This window comes from Abramis brama (assembly GCF_963993115.1).
Source record: "Abramis brama genome assembly, chromosome: 7".
Taxonomy (NCBI): Eukaryota; Metazoa; Chordata; class Actinopteri; order Cypriniformes; family Leuciscidae; genus Abramis; species Abramis brama.
The window spans coordinates 42,473,616-42,490,917 of NC_139969.1; the positions used below are offsets into that span (position 1 = coordinate 42,473,616).

General features: G+C 38.8%; 4 protein-coding genes across 4 annotated transcripts in view; 2 read left to right on the top strand and 2 right to left on the bottom strand.

Moving 5' to 3' along the window:
• Positions 1 to 17,302, top strand: part of LOC311087311 (uncharacterized protein) — a 595,635-nt gene that overhangs the window by 91,442 nt on the left and 486,891 nt on the right. The window lies entirely within an intron of this gene.
• Positions 579 to 5,636, bottom strand: LOC311087328 (uncharacterized protein). The gene is made up of 7 exons (XM_084120657.1): positions 5,363 to 5,636; positions 3,439 to 4,120; positions 2,644 to 2,689; positions 2,466 to 2,557; positions 1,849 to 1,959; positions 1,451 to 1,727; positions 579 to 1,354 (listed from the first exon to the last, which is right to left on the bottom strand). The coding sequence occupies exons 2-7, from the start codon at positions 3,804 to 3,806 to the stop codon at positions 1,148 to 1,150; spliced, it is 1,101 nt and encodes a 366-aa protein (XP_083976783.1). The 5' UTR covers positions 3,807 to 4,120; positions 5,363 to 5,636; the 3' UTR covers positions 579 to 1,147.
• LOC311087343 (uncharacterized protein) lies at positions 5,437 to 8,192 on the bottom strand. The gene is made up of 4 exons (XM_084120684.1): positions 7,328 to 8,192; positions 6,606 to 7,048; positions 6,232 to 6,373; positions 5,437 to 5,540 (listed from the first exon to the last, which is right to left on the bottom strand). The coding sequence occupies exons 1-4, from the start codon at positions 7,355 to 7,357 to the stop codon at positions 5,535 to 5,537; spliced, it is 621 nt and encodes a 206-aa protein (XP_083976810.1). The 5' UTR covers positions 7,358 to 8,192; the 3' UTR covers positions 5,437 to 5,534.
• The window catches only part of LOC311087319 (protein NLRC3-like), a 143,318-nt gene continuing 139,151 nt past the window's right edge, over positions 13,136 to 17,302 (top strand). Inside the window, exon 1 of the mRNA XM_084120645.1 lies at positions 13,136 to 13,362. The gene's annotated coding sequence lies outside the window, so the exon portion shown is untranslated. The remainder of the gene's footprint in view (positions 13,363 to 17,302) is intronic.

Consider the following 17,302-nt stretch of genomic DNA (forward strand, 5'->3'; position numbering starts at 1 on the left):
TTTGTAAAGTTATTTTTTTTCTTGGGTTCAAATAAAGACCCATTTTCTTTTGCAAAGCTTGTGTTCCTTGATCTTGCCTCTTGGTCCCTCACATGGGGATATGAAATTTCAGATATTTATTTTGAATATGGATATTTTGCAGTCTTTCTGAAACGTCAAAGTGGTACCGGTAGTTGTGTTGCTGTCAATGGAGGGACAGAAATATCTCAGATTTCGTGTGAGTAATCAACAACAGAATTTACATTTTTGGGTGAAGTAACCCTTTAAATCCATGTAAGGGGAAATAATATAAATTTGTATTTGTATCAGCCAATTTCTTGTGGGAGCCACAAACAAGTTCTAATAAAAAAATAAATTCCTTATTGCATAATTTATTTTTGTTGTTTTTTTTCTTAAGGCAAAATACTTAAATTAAAATCAACTTAATAAATTACATTTAAGACAAACCATACAGCAGGAGCCCTTTTTTCATACATATACTGTTACGAACTTTAAAAGTAGGGAATATACTGTAACATTTATATATTAATATGCTGCTGGATGTGAAGTGAGGTGGAAGAACATGACAAACAATATTTGAAAGAGAAAAATTACTGGATTTTTATTCACAAAAGCCAAAGCCACTAGATCCAGTAAAATAACAAGAATAATGTGCACTATGTACAATGTGATAAATGTAAACAAACAATAAATGGGAAAAGAACAAAAGCAGCACCAAAGAAAAGAACAGAATATAACAAAATCCTTAATCTAAACCTAATCTAACCAAAGAAAAGGGTAGAAAATAAACCGAAATCTTCGGTGCATCCGGCACCCTAACTGAACTACCTAACAAAACAGAAAATACATTAAGTGGCGCTCACTTCTTACCTAGTGTATCTAGACAATCATCTGCTACGGGTGCAGTGTATATCGCGATATGCTGACCTGCGTTCTCTTCCCACTATATCAGCTGTTGCCCGATACCTCAGAGCAAATGCAAAGGTAGACCACACAATACAAAGCACAAAGCACATAGCACACAACTCAGTCTGCGGGCAGAGACATACACAAAAACTCGATTCACTACAGAAAACTCGTTCCACTACAGAGAGTTCAAATCGCGATCGAGAGAAAGCATGAACGAACACGCCTAGGCTTTATATATTTATAACATTAAATTTAAAGTTAATTGACATGCTTGTACGTAGATGTCATAGCCAAAACAAGTGGACTCAACGCTGGGGTTCACTTGATTCTGTAAAGTAGCAAAATCTTCAGGTGACAAGGGGCAAGGTATCTCTGGGACAATGACTCCATGTTCAGAGTCAACACTCTGTGGATTCTGGAAGAATAATTCCTCTGCTTGCAAAATCTGGGTGGGAGGGAGTGACAGGCATTGATTACAAGAACAATCACCTTACAAAGTACCATAAGGCAGTATGTTTTATCTATCTTAAGTCATGCATACCTCTGCAAAATCAGGCTCTGACACAGGTGCTTGCAACATCCCAATATTCCAAAGCTGATTCGGTGACAAATTTCCCTCTGTTCGCACGGGATGACAGTTCCACATCTCTATGAAATGCTGCAAATCTGTGTGTATTCTGGGGATGAAAACATATCTCACACAGAATAGGTGAACAGCATTAGACAGGTCAATTAATCCCTCCTCTTCCAGGCTGTGGAGAACATTGTAGTAACTTGATGTTACAGCAGTCCAAACATCTCTCCATAGCCGTTCCACTCTAAGGCAGAGAAAAGTGTAAGGTGCTGATTTAACGGCAAAGCATTTTAAAAGTTTACATAAAAAAAATAAAATAAAGTGTATAAGAAAAATACATTAACCATGCTCTCCTATTTAATTACCTCTGGTTATGCACGCTTTTGCCAGCAATAAAGCTGCCACGGCCAGTTCCTCGCACAGTAAACATGCACCGAGCAATGTCTACATTCTCAACCCCTTGGTCTGCTCGTACTCTAAAACAGTCAGAAAGAGCAGTTTTTGATTATTAGAAGTATTATGTGTGTTGGTTCCAAGTCAAGAGCCTTAAATCTACAACCTAGGGCTGCCCGATGTATTGTTTTAACATCGATATTGCGATGTGCATATCCACGATAGTCACATCACCAAACTCGGCTCAAACAATCTTTATAGCATGGGCAGTTCCAGTACCTGATTATGACTGGGTACTATGAGTAATCTGTAAAAAGAGTTTCTTACAAAAAAACTTTTTCTTCACAATATTTATGCTCACAGTAAATCTGTAAAAAGGGTAAAAACAAAGTTTTTATATGGAAAAGGATCTTATATACAGATCTTTTATTAACAATGTTCCTTTGAAAGAAAAGGTTTGTAACATAATGTGGCTCTTTTTCTGGATACCTTATGAAATGTTTAAAACTGTAGTCATAAGATCCCTAATTATCAGTGGGACCATTTTTGTAAAGAATTTGTGAGAAATCAATCTGTATAATGTGCATACCTTGATGGCCATCCATTTTTTTCTACTCCATCCATGAAAAACCCAAAAGCTGTTTTGGCTTTGTTATTCCCAGCAACATCCAGGTAAAAGATCTGTTCAGGAATTGGACACAACAGCATAATATTGATATGCAAGATATACAAGAGAAATGATGAAGGGTTGATTAATAAATATGTACCTTCCTTGAAAAGCCATCAACAGCCCCAAAAATCACTATGTTGTACCTATAAAAAAAAAGCCAGTATTCACAAATAAAAAAAAAAGAAAAAGAATTTGATGATCAGTCTCTTCTGCATTTCTTTGATCCAAAATATAGCAAAACCAGTAATATTGTGAAATACTTCGACAATTTAAAATATAAATATTTTTAACATTATAAATGTCTTTACTGTCACTTTTGATAAATTTTATGCATCATTGCCGTGTATTAATATCAAGTATTAATTTCTTTTTTTGAAAGTAGTGTGTAATGTTACAAAAGATTTTATTTCAAATTAACTGTTCTTTTGAACATTCTATTCATCAAAGAATACTGAAACAAATTTGTACATAAAAGTTTTCAACATTAATAATGATAGGAAATGTTTCTTGAGCATCAACTCATATTAGAATGATTTCTGAAGGATCATGTGACACTGAAGACTGGAGTAATGATGCTGAAAATTCAGCTTTGATCACAGGAATAAATTACACTGTACTATATATATATTCACATAGAAAAAAGTTATTTTACATTGTAATAATATTTCACAATAATATTGTTTTTACTGTATTTTGGATCAAATAAATTCAGCTTTGATGAGGCCAAGAGACTTTTTTCTAAAATATATTTAAAAAAAATCTACAGATCCCAAACTTTTGGTATGTATAATGAGATTTAGCGATATAACATCAACATCACAAATTACACAAGACAAACGTATGGTAAAGCTATGATTAATATTTAATTAAAAATAAAAGTATTAAAAATTACCTTATCAACTTATGATTCGTGTCTATATGGACAAGAGACAAAGGAGCAGGAACAGAGTATGTACGTCTTGCGACGCATGACAGCTGGATCATCCTTGAAAGTACTCCTGTACCATCCACACGTTGCAAAGACATTTTCACTCTTCTCCATGTAACTCGATGTCCCATTGCTTGTAGAGACCCTTTCACCAGCCTGTATCCCGCATGAGGTGTTCTTCCCTTTATAGATCTAACCTTCTGATCAAGTTCATGATCAGAAAGATCAGAATAGTTGCTCCTAACAGACAGACTTTCCTCTTTCATTCGCCTGTATAAGGTTGATCTTGAAATGCCATGCACTTCAGCCAAAGAGGCCAGAGGTAAGTGCATGCTGAGCAAATCTTGGAGAGTTTCTTTTTGTATGTTTAGTCTGGGACGCCCCACACTTCCACTCCATTCAGGTACAGCTACATTGTCCAACAATGGAGGGACAACACTCTTTGAAAGATAATTGGCAATAACTTAATTTAACTGTTCTAGAGCATCCACCACACCCTGGGGTATGTCTATATATGATGCTCCAGCTCGAACAAACTGTAACTCCTGACAGCAAACAAAATGGAGATATTCAAAGTCAATGGGATGCCTATTAACAATGCAACCAAGTCTATCCACAGACCTATGCAAAATGCCATTGTGTAGTCCTGCAAAGAGAAACAACATTTAAAAACAAAATTAGCTGATGTAACAAATACATAAAATTCAGAAGCATTTAACTGTGCACTTAGTTTTTGACTAAATCAAAATTCAGTTAATTGATCACAAATTACAATCACTGTTATTTCTTTACTTAAAGGTACTAACGTTATGTAACTTTTGGAGTTCTAGAGACATGCAGTTTCGTTAACAGACTCAATGCACTTGTGCTAAATAATCTATCAACTCAATGTTTCATCCAGAGTTTTCAGAATTATGCAGAATTGCAGATCGTGTCTGTCTGGAAATACATGAAGAAACAGAAGCGTCTTGGAGACGTAGCCACAGTTCTTCTGGATTTAGTCTGTCTCCATTTTTTCTGCTTCTTCATGTAATCACAGACAGACTCGATGATGGTGAGATCAGATCATACTCGACTGTTGTCAGACTCCTTGTGCATAAATAAATCTCACTGAATTATTACAATTAATGGCAAAATGAATGTTTGGAAAAGTAAACTGATATTTCCTTCTGACACACTATAGCAAAATATATAAATAACTGGCTTAAAACTATTTTTTGGGGTAAAAATACAAACGTGCCTATGACTTTAATGGACTAGTGCACCGGAGGAACCTTTTCATAGTTTCTTGAACTAATGGCAGAAGAGTAGGGTCTAAACCAGCACTATTATGAACTACCAGTGACTTTAGTGCACGCTGATTGGCCGAACACACGTGCAACTCTAGCACCCGCTATAAAGATATTCCTTTTGTATGATCCCGTATCTGATCGCATCCAACTGCACAGCATCGCTCAGGCATGATAGGAATATATCGCCGGCGGTTTAGCATTTTCTATTCCGCCAAGATGGCTGCTCCAAATGGCGTGACGTCACGCGGGACGCCTATATTTTTACCCCAGAACCTAGGCCCAACTCTACGAACATCGAAAATAGTGCCTCTTAACCTTTACGCTGAGAAAATCCAATGTGATTATGAATGTCAGCTCAGCTAGCAACACCATAGACAGTATAAGAAGAGCAACACTGGACATCGACCACACGGCAAACGTTACTAATGGTGGCTCTGGCTGCTAGTGTTGGCTAACGTTAATAAAATCTAGTCAACGGTAACACTAACTACAGACTGGTCTAGCCAACGTTAAGTATTTAAATGGGACAGCATAAGAAGAGAGAATCATTCAGTTCACTTGTCACTGCGTTTATGATATTAAATTAGTTATCTTACCCAGTAAACGACCTGTTGCTCGCCATTCTCGCTTTGCTTCGCTTCTCTTTTTTTCTCGGTGGCAGCAACAGCGGCGGGAAACCGTAGTGGGCATGGCCAACTTGTCACTTCAATCGAGGGTGACCAATAGAAAAATGCCTTTCATCCTGGTTGGTAGAGACCGCCCACTGAGCTACAGCTTCACGTGCAAACAAAACTTTTCAATTCGCAAAACTTTTCAACTTGCAAACCTATTCACCTCGCAAGCAAAATATTTTGACCCGCAAAAAAGACAGCAGAAAAGAGAGCAAAATGTGTGGGTTTGGGATTAAAAGTTCTCGAAGTGAACAAGGAAAAATAAAAGGTTTTCAAAGATTTACACGCACTGCAAATAATTCTGTTATCAACTTTTTTTTTGCAATATATATATTTTTTTAATTACAAAACAATTAGTTTTACTCTCAAACACAATATGTTTGTTTGAATAAAAAAGACACAAAAGAAACTCCATAGTGTGCCTGCTCTGGCTGCCTCACTGAAAACTGACGCTGTGACTCTTCCTGCCCTCTGATCAAACCAAACTCTAGATTTACTTTGCTCCCTGGTCTCCTCCTCAACTATCAAACACTGGGGGAAAAGTTAGTGACACATGACTATTTAGAGATTAACTACCACTGAAGTGTATAGATTGACTAAAACTGATTACATTCAAGAAAATCATCCATAGGAATACTTTCAAAATGGAAAGGCTTATCATTTATTTCACCTGAACTGATACACTGAAATATTAAAAGTTGTACCAAAACAGCCAGATCATTATGGATATTACACTCCAATACAATTGAAGTAGGCCTATGGCAAACTAAAAGGAGAATGTTTATAATGTTTACCTGTTGCTTCGTTAGATGTAGATCATCAAAGACCTTGGTATTCTCAATCAGCAGCAAGGGAAAGTCCATCTCCAGCCAGGTGCTTGAGTACAATGTGGAAAGAGGAGCTGCCAAGTCCAGTTGCATCACCTTTGGGATGTATCTGTGAGAGATAAACAGAAACAAGACATTTTAAGTGACAATATATAATGTCCAGACTATTTAAAGTGACAAAAGAACAAATGTACAGTTAAATATTCTAGTCCTGTAGTAATTACTCATTATAATTAGCCCATGTTTTTGTTTTCCCCTGTCATAACTGAGATGAGTTGTAAAGTATTATGTGCAAGCCACAAAAGAGCTTTTCAGTGTCTCTGTGGAGCAGAGCATCTTACCTGTGGGAGTGGCCCTCAATGACAGAGAGGATGGCACTCTTCTTTGGTTTGGACTCCTGCAATTCACTATTATGAAGCGCCTCAAAGAATACTTGGCAGTCTTTATCTGATGGTCTGATATCAGGACAACCAGGACCTTGATCTCCACGGCTTGAACATGGCTCTTGTTTATGAGAGAAACTGATGTTGCAGATCTCTTCATATGGGACCCCTCTGACAGAGTTCATACTTGTCTGAGCCCAAGCACAAGGCTTCTCTGTGCAAGCCTGCCCGTTTTTAACATCAGCAGCAGCCAACACAGAGTACAGAAGAGCTGCTGCATGAGAGCAGACCTCTCCTAGGCCTGCCTTACAGGTGCAATGAGCCATAAGCACTGTCCCGTCCTCTCGGACTGTGATCCAGGGATGTGTTGAGGTCACAGAAAGATTTTGTGAATGCTTAACCTTAAGTATGAAACTCAAATTGAGAATTATAAATTTAGCAATATAGCCAGATTAACCAATGATGTTTAAGTTCAACATATATAACATTATCTAAGACTCCTAGCTATTTTCTACATTATGTTTTCGCTAACAAACGTAAGGTCAGCTTTAAAAAATGAAATTCCACTGGCAATTGTTAATTATTATCCTAGCATTGACCTAGCTAGCTTTGCCACCTAGCTAGCACCACGTAGCAAGTTAGTAGCGTAGCTAGTAAAGTTAAGTAAACAAATATCTTACCTTTCCTGTAAATAAGAAAAGTTTCTTCATCTCCAGATGATAAACTCAAGGATCATTCACCCATCCTGATTTAAAATACATGCTTCAGTGCTCTTGTATGCCTTGAGGGACTCCCCGCTGTATGGAGAAGGATTGTGGACGAGGTAGATGTAAATGTCGCCAAAAGACATGTTTGGCAAGTTAACGACAGATTTCAGCGGGGTCAGTAGTTGATTCGGAAGTAAATACGGATCAAAATCCAAAATATCAATTTTCTTGTACCGGTAATAGCGTTGCTTTTCTTTATCAGAGAGATGAGCGATTTTCGTCTGAGTAGCAGAGCCCGTTTCTTTGACGTTAATGTTTGCCATTCCCCTGGAATCATAGACAGTAAAATTAGCTAACGTTAAACCTGGAATCGACGATTGGTGGCGCAGGCGCTACGGTCCTAAAGATGGCGGCCACAATAAAAAGGTGACGTCATTGATACCCATGTATAGGCTACGATGGATACACAATGACTTTCAAATATTTTACTCACACTGCTCCATTTCTTCCAGTCCATCAGCTGCCTCTCTAAGCAGCTCAGACATAATATTGATCCTTGAGCTGTACAGTTTAACAGTAACACAGGGTGTTTTTTTCCCCGAACTGAATGAATCAAGTCAAGTCAAGTCAAGTCATCTTCATTTATATAGCGCTTTTAACAACGTAGATTGTTTCAAAGCAGCTTTACAGAGATAAGCGGATAATTTAAGGTAGCAGATATTGTTTTGGCTTTATAGCAGAGTTAAGTTATTTTCCATCTAAAGTTAGTTTTGATTGATTTGCTTCCGTCGCAACGATAATTTGTTATTAAATTAGGGGCCGCTAAGACGACACCATTCTCTCTACACAGACATTAAATGCGAACCTGTGAGAAACGCTGATGGCAGTCACATGCGCATTTAGAATGGGTTCTATAGTTATGTGCGTTTGAAAATACGCAGGTTTGGAATTCCCTACAAGCCAAGCCTAAACAAAGTACTTGTCTTTCCTTATAAATTTTGATAAAGAATTTTATTTTATTTTGTTGCTTTGGGGTAGGAACACGAAACTAATTTTCCCGACAACGCCTTATCTGTAGAGTGGTAGAGGGATCCTCCATAGGGAGAGACTAGTTGGCACTTCAGCACTGCGTTGTCATCGGTCCAGGCGAAGGTCCTTCGTCAGATCTGGATACGGCCTGGATCCGGCAGGCTGCGGGAAAACCTCGGGATAAACACACACTAAAATTAGCGTAGATGCCATTCTTCTTATGATGTAACGAGTACATCAGGATTTATGGGAAGTGTTCCCGGTTCCGGCTGACCTAATCTATGCAGCCTAACATTAAATTATAGAAGTCTATAATGTATTATGTGAATGCTAGGTCAAAGAGATGTGTCTTTAATCTGGCTTTGAACTGACAGAGTGTGTCTGCTTCCCGGACAATGGTAGGAAGACTGTTCCAGAGTTTTGGTGCTAAATAGGAAAAGGATCTACCGCCAGCAGTCGATTTTGATATTCTAGGTATTATCAACTGGCCGGAATTTTGAGATCGCAATAGACGTGACGGACTATAATGCGTTAAGAGCTCGCTCAAGCACTGCGGAGCTAAACCATTTAGTGCTTTGTAAGTAATCAGCAATATTTTAAAATTTATGCGATGTTTAATAGGGAGCCAATGCAGTTTTGACAGAACTGGGCTAATATGGTCATACTTCCTGGTTCTGGTAAGAACTCGAGCTGCTGCGTTTTGAACTAGCTGTAGCTGTAGTTTGTTTATTAAGCGTGCAGGGCAACCACCCAGTAGAGCATTACAATAATCTAGCCTTGAGGTCATGAACGCATGAACTAATTGTTCCGCATTTGTCAATGAGAGCATATGACGTAATTTAGATATATTTTTAAGATGGAAAAATGCGGTTTTACAGATACTAGACACGTGACTTTCAAATGAAAGATTGGTATCAAAGAGCACACCCAGGTTCCTAACCGACGACGAAGACTTGACAGAGCAGCCATCGAGTGTTAGACAGTATTCTAGGTTATTACGTGAGGAAGTTTTTTGTCCAATAATTAGAAACTCTGTTTTTTCAGAATTTAGAAGTAGGAAATTACTAGTCATCCAATTTTTTATATCAGCTATGCATTCCGTTAATTTTGTGAATTGATAAGTTTCGTTAGGTTTTGAAGAAATATAGAGCTGAGTATCGTCAGCATAACAGTGAAAGCTAATTCCATGTTTCCTAATGATATCTCCTAATGGTAGCATGTACAGAGTGAATAGCAGCGGTCCTAGTACTGAGCCTTGTGGTACGCCATACTGAACTTGTGATCGATGAGACATCTCATCATTTACTGCTACAAACTGATAACGGTCAGATAAGTATGATTTACACCATGCTAGTGCATTTCCCGTAATGCCAACATAATGTTCGAGTTTATTTAAAAGAATGTTGTGGTCAATGGTGTCAAATGCAGCACTAAGATCGAGTAACACTAATAGAGAGATACAACCACGATCGGATGATAAGAGCAAATCATTTGTTACTCTAACGAGAGCAGTCTCGGTACTATGGTACGGTCTAAATCCGGACTGGAAATCCTCGCAGATATCATTTCTCTCAAGAAAGGAACATAGTTGTGAGGATACCGCCTTTTCTAGTATCTTTGACAGAAAAGGTAGATTCGAGATCGGCCTGTAATTGACTAATTCTGTAGGATCAAGTTGCGGTTTTTTAACAAGCGGTTTAATCATAGCCAGCTTAAAGTTTTTTGGTACGTATCCTAGAGACAAAGATGAATTAATGATATTAAGAAGAGGATCTATGACCTCTGGAAGCATCTCTTTCAGTAGCTTAGTTGGTATAGGGTCTAACATACATGTTGTCGATTTAGATGATTTAATGAGTTTAGTAAATTCTTCCTCTCCTATAGCAACGAATGAATCAAATTTTTCCTCCGGGAGACTACAATGCACTGCCTGATGCGATACTGTAGTAGACGGTTGCATAGTTATAATTTTGTCCCTGATATTATCAATCTTGTAAGTGAAGAAGTTCATAAAGTCATTACTGCTGTGTTGCTTGGAAACTTCTGGGCTTGAAGCTTTCTTTTTCGTTAGTTTAGCCACTGTTTCAAATAAATACCTAGGATTATGTTTATTTTCTTCTAATAGGTTTGAAAAATAAGCAGATCTAGCAGCTTTTAAAGCCTCTCTGTAAGCAATTGAGCTCTCCTTCCATGAAATGCGAAATACCTCTAGTTTTGTTTTCTTCCAGTTGCGCTCCATTTTTCTGGCTGCTCTCTTAAGGGCCCGAGTGTGCTCGTTGTACCACGGCGTTGGATTATTTTCTTTAATCTTCTTTAAGCGCAACGGAGCAACTGTGTCTAAAGTGCTGGAAAAGAGAGAGTTAAACGTTTCTGTTGTAATATCTAGTTCTTCTAAGCTATCTGGGATGCTGAGATGATGAAACTGATCAGGAAGATTAGTAATAAAGCAATCTTTAGTGGCAGAAGTGATAGGTCTCACATATTTGAAACACGGAGTTGTCTTTGCAGCCTTGGCTAAATGCAAATTACACGAGACTAGATAATGATCTGAGATGTCATCGCTCTGCTGCAGAATTTCAACAGCATCAACATCTATTCCGTGTGATAATATTAGATCTAGAGTATGATTACGACAATGAGTAGGTCCTGACACGTGTTGTCTAACTCCAATTGAATTTACAATGTCTTTAAATGCCAATCCCAATGCATCTTTTTCATTATCGATGTGTATATTAAAATCACCAACAATTAGTACTTTATCTGCAGTCAATATTAACTCTGATAGAAAGTCCGCAAATTCTTTGATAAAGTCTGTATGGTGCCCTGGTGGCCTGTATACAGTAGCCAGCACAAATCTCAAACGTGATTTATCGTTTACACTATATTTTACATTAAGCACCAATGCTTCAAAAGAATTATATTTAAAACTTGATTTCTTAGTGGTTTTGAAACTATTACTATAAATTACAGCAACACCACCCCCTTTGCGTTTCAAACGAGGCTCATGTTTATAACAGTAATCTTGCGGGGTGGACTCATTTGAAGTAATGTAATCGTTTGGTTTTAGCCAGGTTTCTGTCAAACACAGCACATCTAGGTTATTATCTGAAATCATATCATTAACAATGAGTGCTTTTGAAGTAAGCGATCGAATATTCAGCAACCCAAGCTTTAGCATTTGCTCATCTGTATTATAGCTGTTTTTTATTTGTTGAACATCAATTAAATTTTTAACCTTAGATGGGTTAAAACGTTTTTTGGATTTCCAAATTCGGGGAACAGACACAGTCTCTATATGATGATAGCTAGGTGAAAGAGGCTCTATGTGATGGGATTTATCTGACCTTGGTAACGCGAGGCCGCTAGCAGACGGTCGGTTTAGCCAGTCTGTCTGCTTCCTGACCTGAGCCCCAGATTGTCATGTTTGAGCTCTAAGAGTGTTTCGGTGAAATCAGTGAATCAGTGTTTCGGTGAATCGGTCTGAATTAATGATATGACTCACTCGTTTAAGACAGTGACTTACCGCCACCTACTGGCTGTTTTAGTTTCATATTTAAACGTACAATTTAATTGATTCCATCATTTCATATTTTTTATATTCAAATGTTTTATTTTTAACATTAATCTCATAACGACTTTTATGCAATTGTAATTGCAGTGTAAAAGCATTCTCCTCTGTATTAAGATTTTCACTTAATTGGCGTGGCTCTCCCGCTGCGTTTACATGAGCCCCTTTTGTTTGATTTAAGAATAATTCCAAACTGATGACTTGTGATTAATCAGTATCTAAGAGCAGCATCTATGAAATATGGGTTGTGTTTTAAGCATTTAAATTGTTACCTGTTATGCATACGAAATTAGGAAACGCGAATGTAAACTGTGTATTGAGTCGCGTTTCAAACTCATTGATCAATATGCTCGCGTAGGAGTCAGTGAAATGTGCGCTGGTTTCTCTCCGCGTTCTGCGCTGGTGTGTGAGTCTCATCGACAATAAACGCAAGCTCTTATCAGCCCTATCAACCGCATTTACATTGTTATTAATAGTATACTATTATGCGCATACTTTCATGCGCTTCCATGTCCAAGTGTCTGCTATCAGACCCGTTGAAGTGCAGTTTCTGTTCATGTGTGCTATGTGTGTTAACCCTATATAGCCTACCCTACATACAGTTAGGGTGATATTACATGACTTAAAATGTGATATTGTCCGCAGACCTCTTGCGTTTCGTTTGGTCACACCACAAGGTGTCACTGTGGCCTCAAAGCTTCAGCACTGCCATTCTGAGCTCGATTGCTGATGTCTGAGGTAAAACACGCCCCCTCATTAGCATACGGACAAAGAAATGTAGAAATAAATAATGGTAGAAATTAATAAATGTGAAAATAAATTAATGTAGACATAAAAACATTTATTTATTTATATATATAGAAATGTAGAAATAAATAAATAAATAAATAAATAAATGTGAAAAAATACAATTATACTTAAATAAGGAAATAAAAGTATAAATACTAATTTATTTTTCCTTTTTTACATTTCTTTGTATATTTATTTATTTATTTATTTATGTATTTTTGCTTTTTTACATTTCTTCGTGTATTTATTTATTTATAATAAAGTCAGCTTTGGCATTCCATATTTAAGAGGTTTTAGGATTTAGAGATATATGTGGTATAATATCCCGCTCCAGTGCAGTAGGTGTCGGTGTGCAACTGTTCAGCTGTTCCAAACCCTCCTGGAAAACACACGAAGAAGAGGAAAACGAAAATAACAACATCTGATCCTCGTTTATCACCGCTGCGTCACACAGAATATACTGTCTATGCACAGAACAGGCTCTGAGAGAGGCGGACGACACTTCCCACGCAGAAGCTGTGATTTATAAAAACAAACTTGACGGATAATGTGCGCTCCTGCACGCAAACTGTGACCCGTGTGTACGAACGTTTTGGAGACGGAGCAGTTTGGCGAACCGATGGTGAGCTGGAGTTAAATGTCGTTTTGGTCGCTTTTAGACAGAACATTTTAAGAAAATTATACATATACAGAAAGATAATACAACTATAATTTCACTCACCAAGCCTATCGCATGAAGCAAACATCCATCCATTCCTATGTCCGCGCCAGCGAGCGCGCTGGGCCGTTCAGTGAAGCTGACGCATGCATAGGCCTATATCTAACGGCAGATGAAGGAGAACCCCAGCTAACATGAGTCCAGCGGGCCAGTGTATAGGTTGTGATACAGTAAAGCCGATTAAAACGCATAAACTACACTGCGTGTTCTCATCTATGTTTTAAAACAGTTCCAACACAACCTGTTTTTCGTTCTAATGTCAAATCGTTATTGATGTATTGAAAGTGTTTCGGAGCTGAATCTCTGACAAATGTCAAACGTCAAACCAACTTTAGATCGGTGCGGAGAGGGGGTAAAATCTTTGCGTGGCAGGGGGAGCTGCCACTCGACCAGTCACGGATATATGCGCCTGCCACTGCCTTATATGCGCCTGCCACTCGACCAGTCACGGATATATGCGCCGGCCACTCGAACTTACACAATATGTAAGGTTTAAAAAAACAAAACAAATGCAGCGCGCGTCTCGTGGCTCTATTAGCATCGCGCCGGCCATACCAGCCACACAATCTCTCACGGTTTACATCTATCACACACTCCTAATCATACACAAACGCACACATACAGTGCAATACATATCTTATTTGCCTATTTCTCATCTTATCTGTTTTTTTATTTGCTCTTTTTACCCGTATGGGAGCGCGCTCGTGGCTAAGCGAAGCGTAGCACCAGCCACACGATCTCTCGCTGTTTACGGCCACTCCAGCCACACGATCTCTCACTGTTTACATCTATCAGACACTCCTAATGATACACGAGAGCACAAAAACAGTGCATACAGATCTTATTTACCTATTTCTCAACTAAATCTTATATTCTTTTCGCTCTTTTTACCCGTATGGGAGCGCGCGCTCTTGGCTCTATTAGCATCGCGCCGGCCATACCAGCCACACAATCTCTCACTGTTTACATCTTTCAGGCACTCCTAATGATACACGAGAGCACAAAGACAGTGCAATACGGATCTTATTTACCTATTTCTCATCTAAATCTTATATTCTTTTCGCTCTTTTTACCCGTATGGGAGCGCGCTCGTGGCTAAGCGAAGCGTCGCACCAGCCACACGATCTCTCGCTGTTTACGGCCACTCCAGCCACACGATCTCTCACTGTTTACATCTATCAGACACTCCTAATGATACACAAAAGCACACATACAGTGCAATACATATCTTATTTACCTATTTCTCATCTTATCTTGTTTTTTTATTTGCTCTTTTTACCCGTATATGGGAGTGCGCGCTCGTGGCTCTATAGCCTCGCGCCGGCGCTACCAGCCACACAATCTCTCACTGTTTTTTACATCTATCAGACACTCGATACACGAGAGCACACAGACAGTGCAATACAGATCTTATTTACCTATTTCTCATCTTAACTTTTTTAGCATTTGCTCTTTTTGCCCGTATGGGAGCGCGCTCGTGGCTCTATTAGAAACGCGCCGGCCACTACCAGCCACACGATCTCTCACTGTTTACATCTATCAGACACTCCTAATCATACACGAGAGCACGCAGACAGTGCAATACAGATATTATTTACCTATTTCTCATCTAAATCTGATTTTTATTCGCTCTTTTTACCCGTATGGGAGCGCGCGCTCGTGGCTCTATAGCATCGCGCCGGCCACTACCAGCCACACGATCTCTCACTGTTTACATCTATCAGACACTCCTATTGATAGAGCACACAGACAGTGGGAGCTGCCGCGCCAGCCACACGATCTCTCACTGTTATTTGCTCTTTATGGGGATGTTTTGAAACATTTTTATTCATATTCATTTTACTGTACTATCGCACTGACGGTTTACATTACAGCGCTTAGTTTAATAAGCTAGGCTACTTCTAGATCAGCCTCTGCTGAACCACGGATTGATTGCAAATTAAACCATCACGATAGAAACAGTTTTACTGCTGCCGTTAAAGTAATAACGTTAACTTTACATCGCTATGCTGAGCTACAGTGAAATGATAGAAAAGACAGATGCATTATCTGTGTTAGTCAATTCGCCTCATTCGCGCGAACTGGACGCGCCCGCGCCGCGCTATACTCCTTGCGCCGCAGGAGCTCTAGACGTGCGTAAACGCGTCTTTACATTGAAATTTAAATCACTCGCGCCAGACGCTCAAGAGTGAGTAATCAAAAAACCTTTACTTTAGCCTCAATAGGGGTTATGCGGAACGCCCAACGTTCGAACCGGAAAACAGGTATAAACATTTCCGGTTTGCATTACCGTACGCATCTGCAGCGGTTGGTGATCTCTGAGGTAACTTATTTTGCGCTTTTTTTAGAATACAATTCTTATTTCTGTTTTAGTTAAAATGTCACGAATGCTTAAGTATCAGAAAATTTTTTTTTATAAAAAAATAAAATGCAGTCTTCATTTGATTGTTTTAATCGTCTGCAAGCAAATGTAAAAGGTTAAACTACTATGATAGCATACAAGTCTAAACTAACTTACTGATAGTTAGCTAACTCTACATCGGGTGCCATTAGCAAAAGCTACATATACTAACTTACATACCTTCATAATCATGAATAAATGAGGAGGCGTAAAAACTTAAATCCTTTATCTAACGGAGTACTCGGGGCTCTTGAAGTTCGTTTGGCAATATGATGTACATCTGAAATGGATAGAATGGGTAGCTCCTGTAAACACCGGCTATAAAAGGTCGCCATTCCTACGCTGTGTTTACCTCAGTAGCTGACGACCGGAAGTAGTTATATCTGTTTTGTAGAACCCGGAAGTATGTTGCGCATAACCCCTATTGAGTGAAACATCGTGTGTAACTTCGACCATTCTCAGTGGTGTGATTCATGACTGAGACACTAACTCTGCTCGTCAAAATAGAAACATAATCAGATTGTGATGTTTATTGCCGCTTCAGTAATATGCTGAATAAGATGCCTTCCTTTCGAAACACGACACACTGCCCAGCGCAGCGGACCTGCAACCGTCTCGCAAGTGTTGATAGGCTATTACTCGTGAGGTGTAACATTGTAACGCCGTGGATGGGACATTGAGCAATCTGCAGAGTGGTACAGAGAGGCTGCGGCAGCTATATCTAAGTAGCGCATTTTAAAATAAAATTGACTTTAATCAAACCACGGATCCGTGATAAGTTTTGTGATCCGTCTCGCCACTAGTGTAGTAGCACTGATCACTTTGAGGGGGGGATACATTTATCCCCACCGCCACTGGGGATAAAAATAATTAAGCAGAGGTAGGGATACATTGACCAGAAAGGGGGAAATCCCACTCATTTAAACACTGATTAAGTATGTTTAAATTTAAACATTGATTAAAATTAATATACAATTACACAAAATTAATCAGACTTTAAAAAAATACTTTATAAAAAACTGAATGGAGTGGTCAAAATCATTCTTCAGAATGTCTATCTGAGTCAGGCAGCTGCAACAGTCAGAGATCGTGTGGCTGGTGCGGCACAGGTCAAAAGAGCGAATAAAAAACAAGATAAGGTGAGAAATAGGTAAATGAGATCTGTATTGCACTGTCTGTGTGCTCTCGTGTATCAATAGGGAGTGTCTGATAGATGTATACAGTGAGAGATCGTGTGGCTGGTAGCGCCGGCGCGATGCTATAGAGCAGGGGTGGGCAAACTTTTTGGCTCAAGGGCCACACTGGGTTTTAAAATTTGACAGAGGGCCGGCCCAGTAGCAGATTATGAAACACGATCTCATTAAAGTGCATATCTATACCACGAATTTTATTTCTCGTGCCATTTATACGCCAAAAATATTTTTTTTTTGCGTGCATATGCTG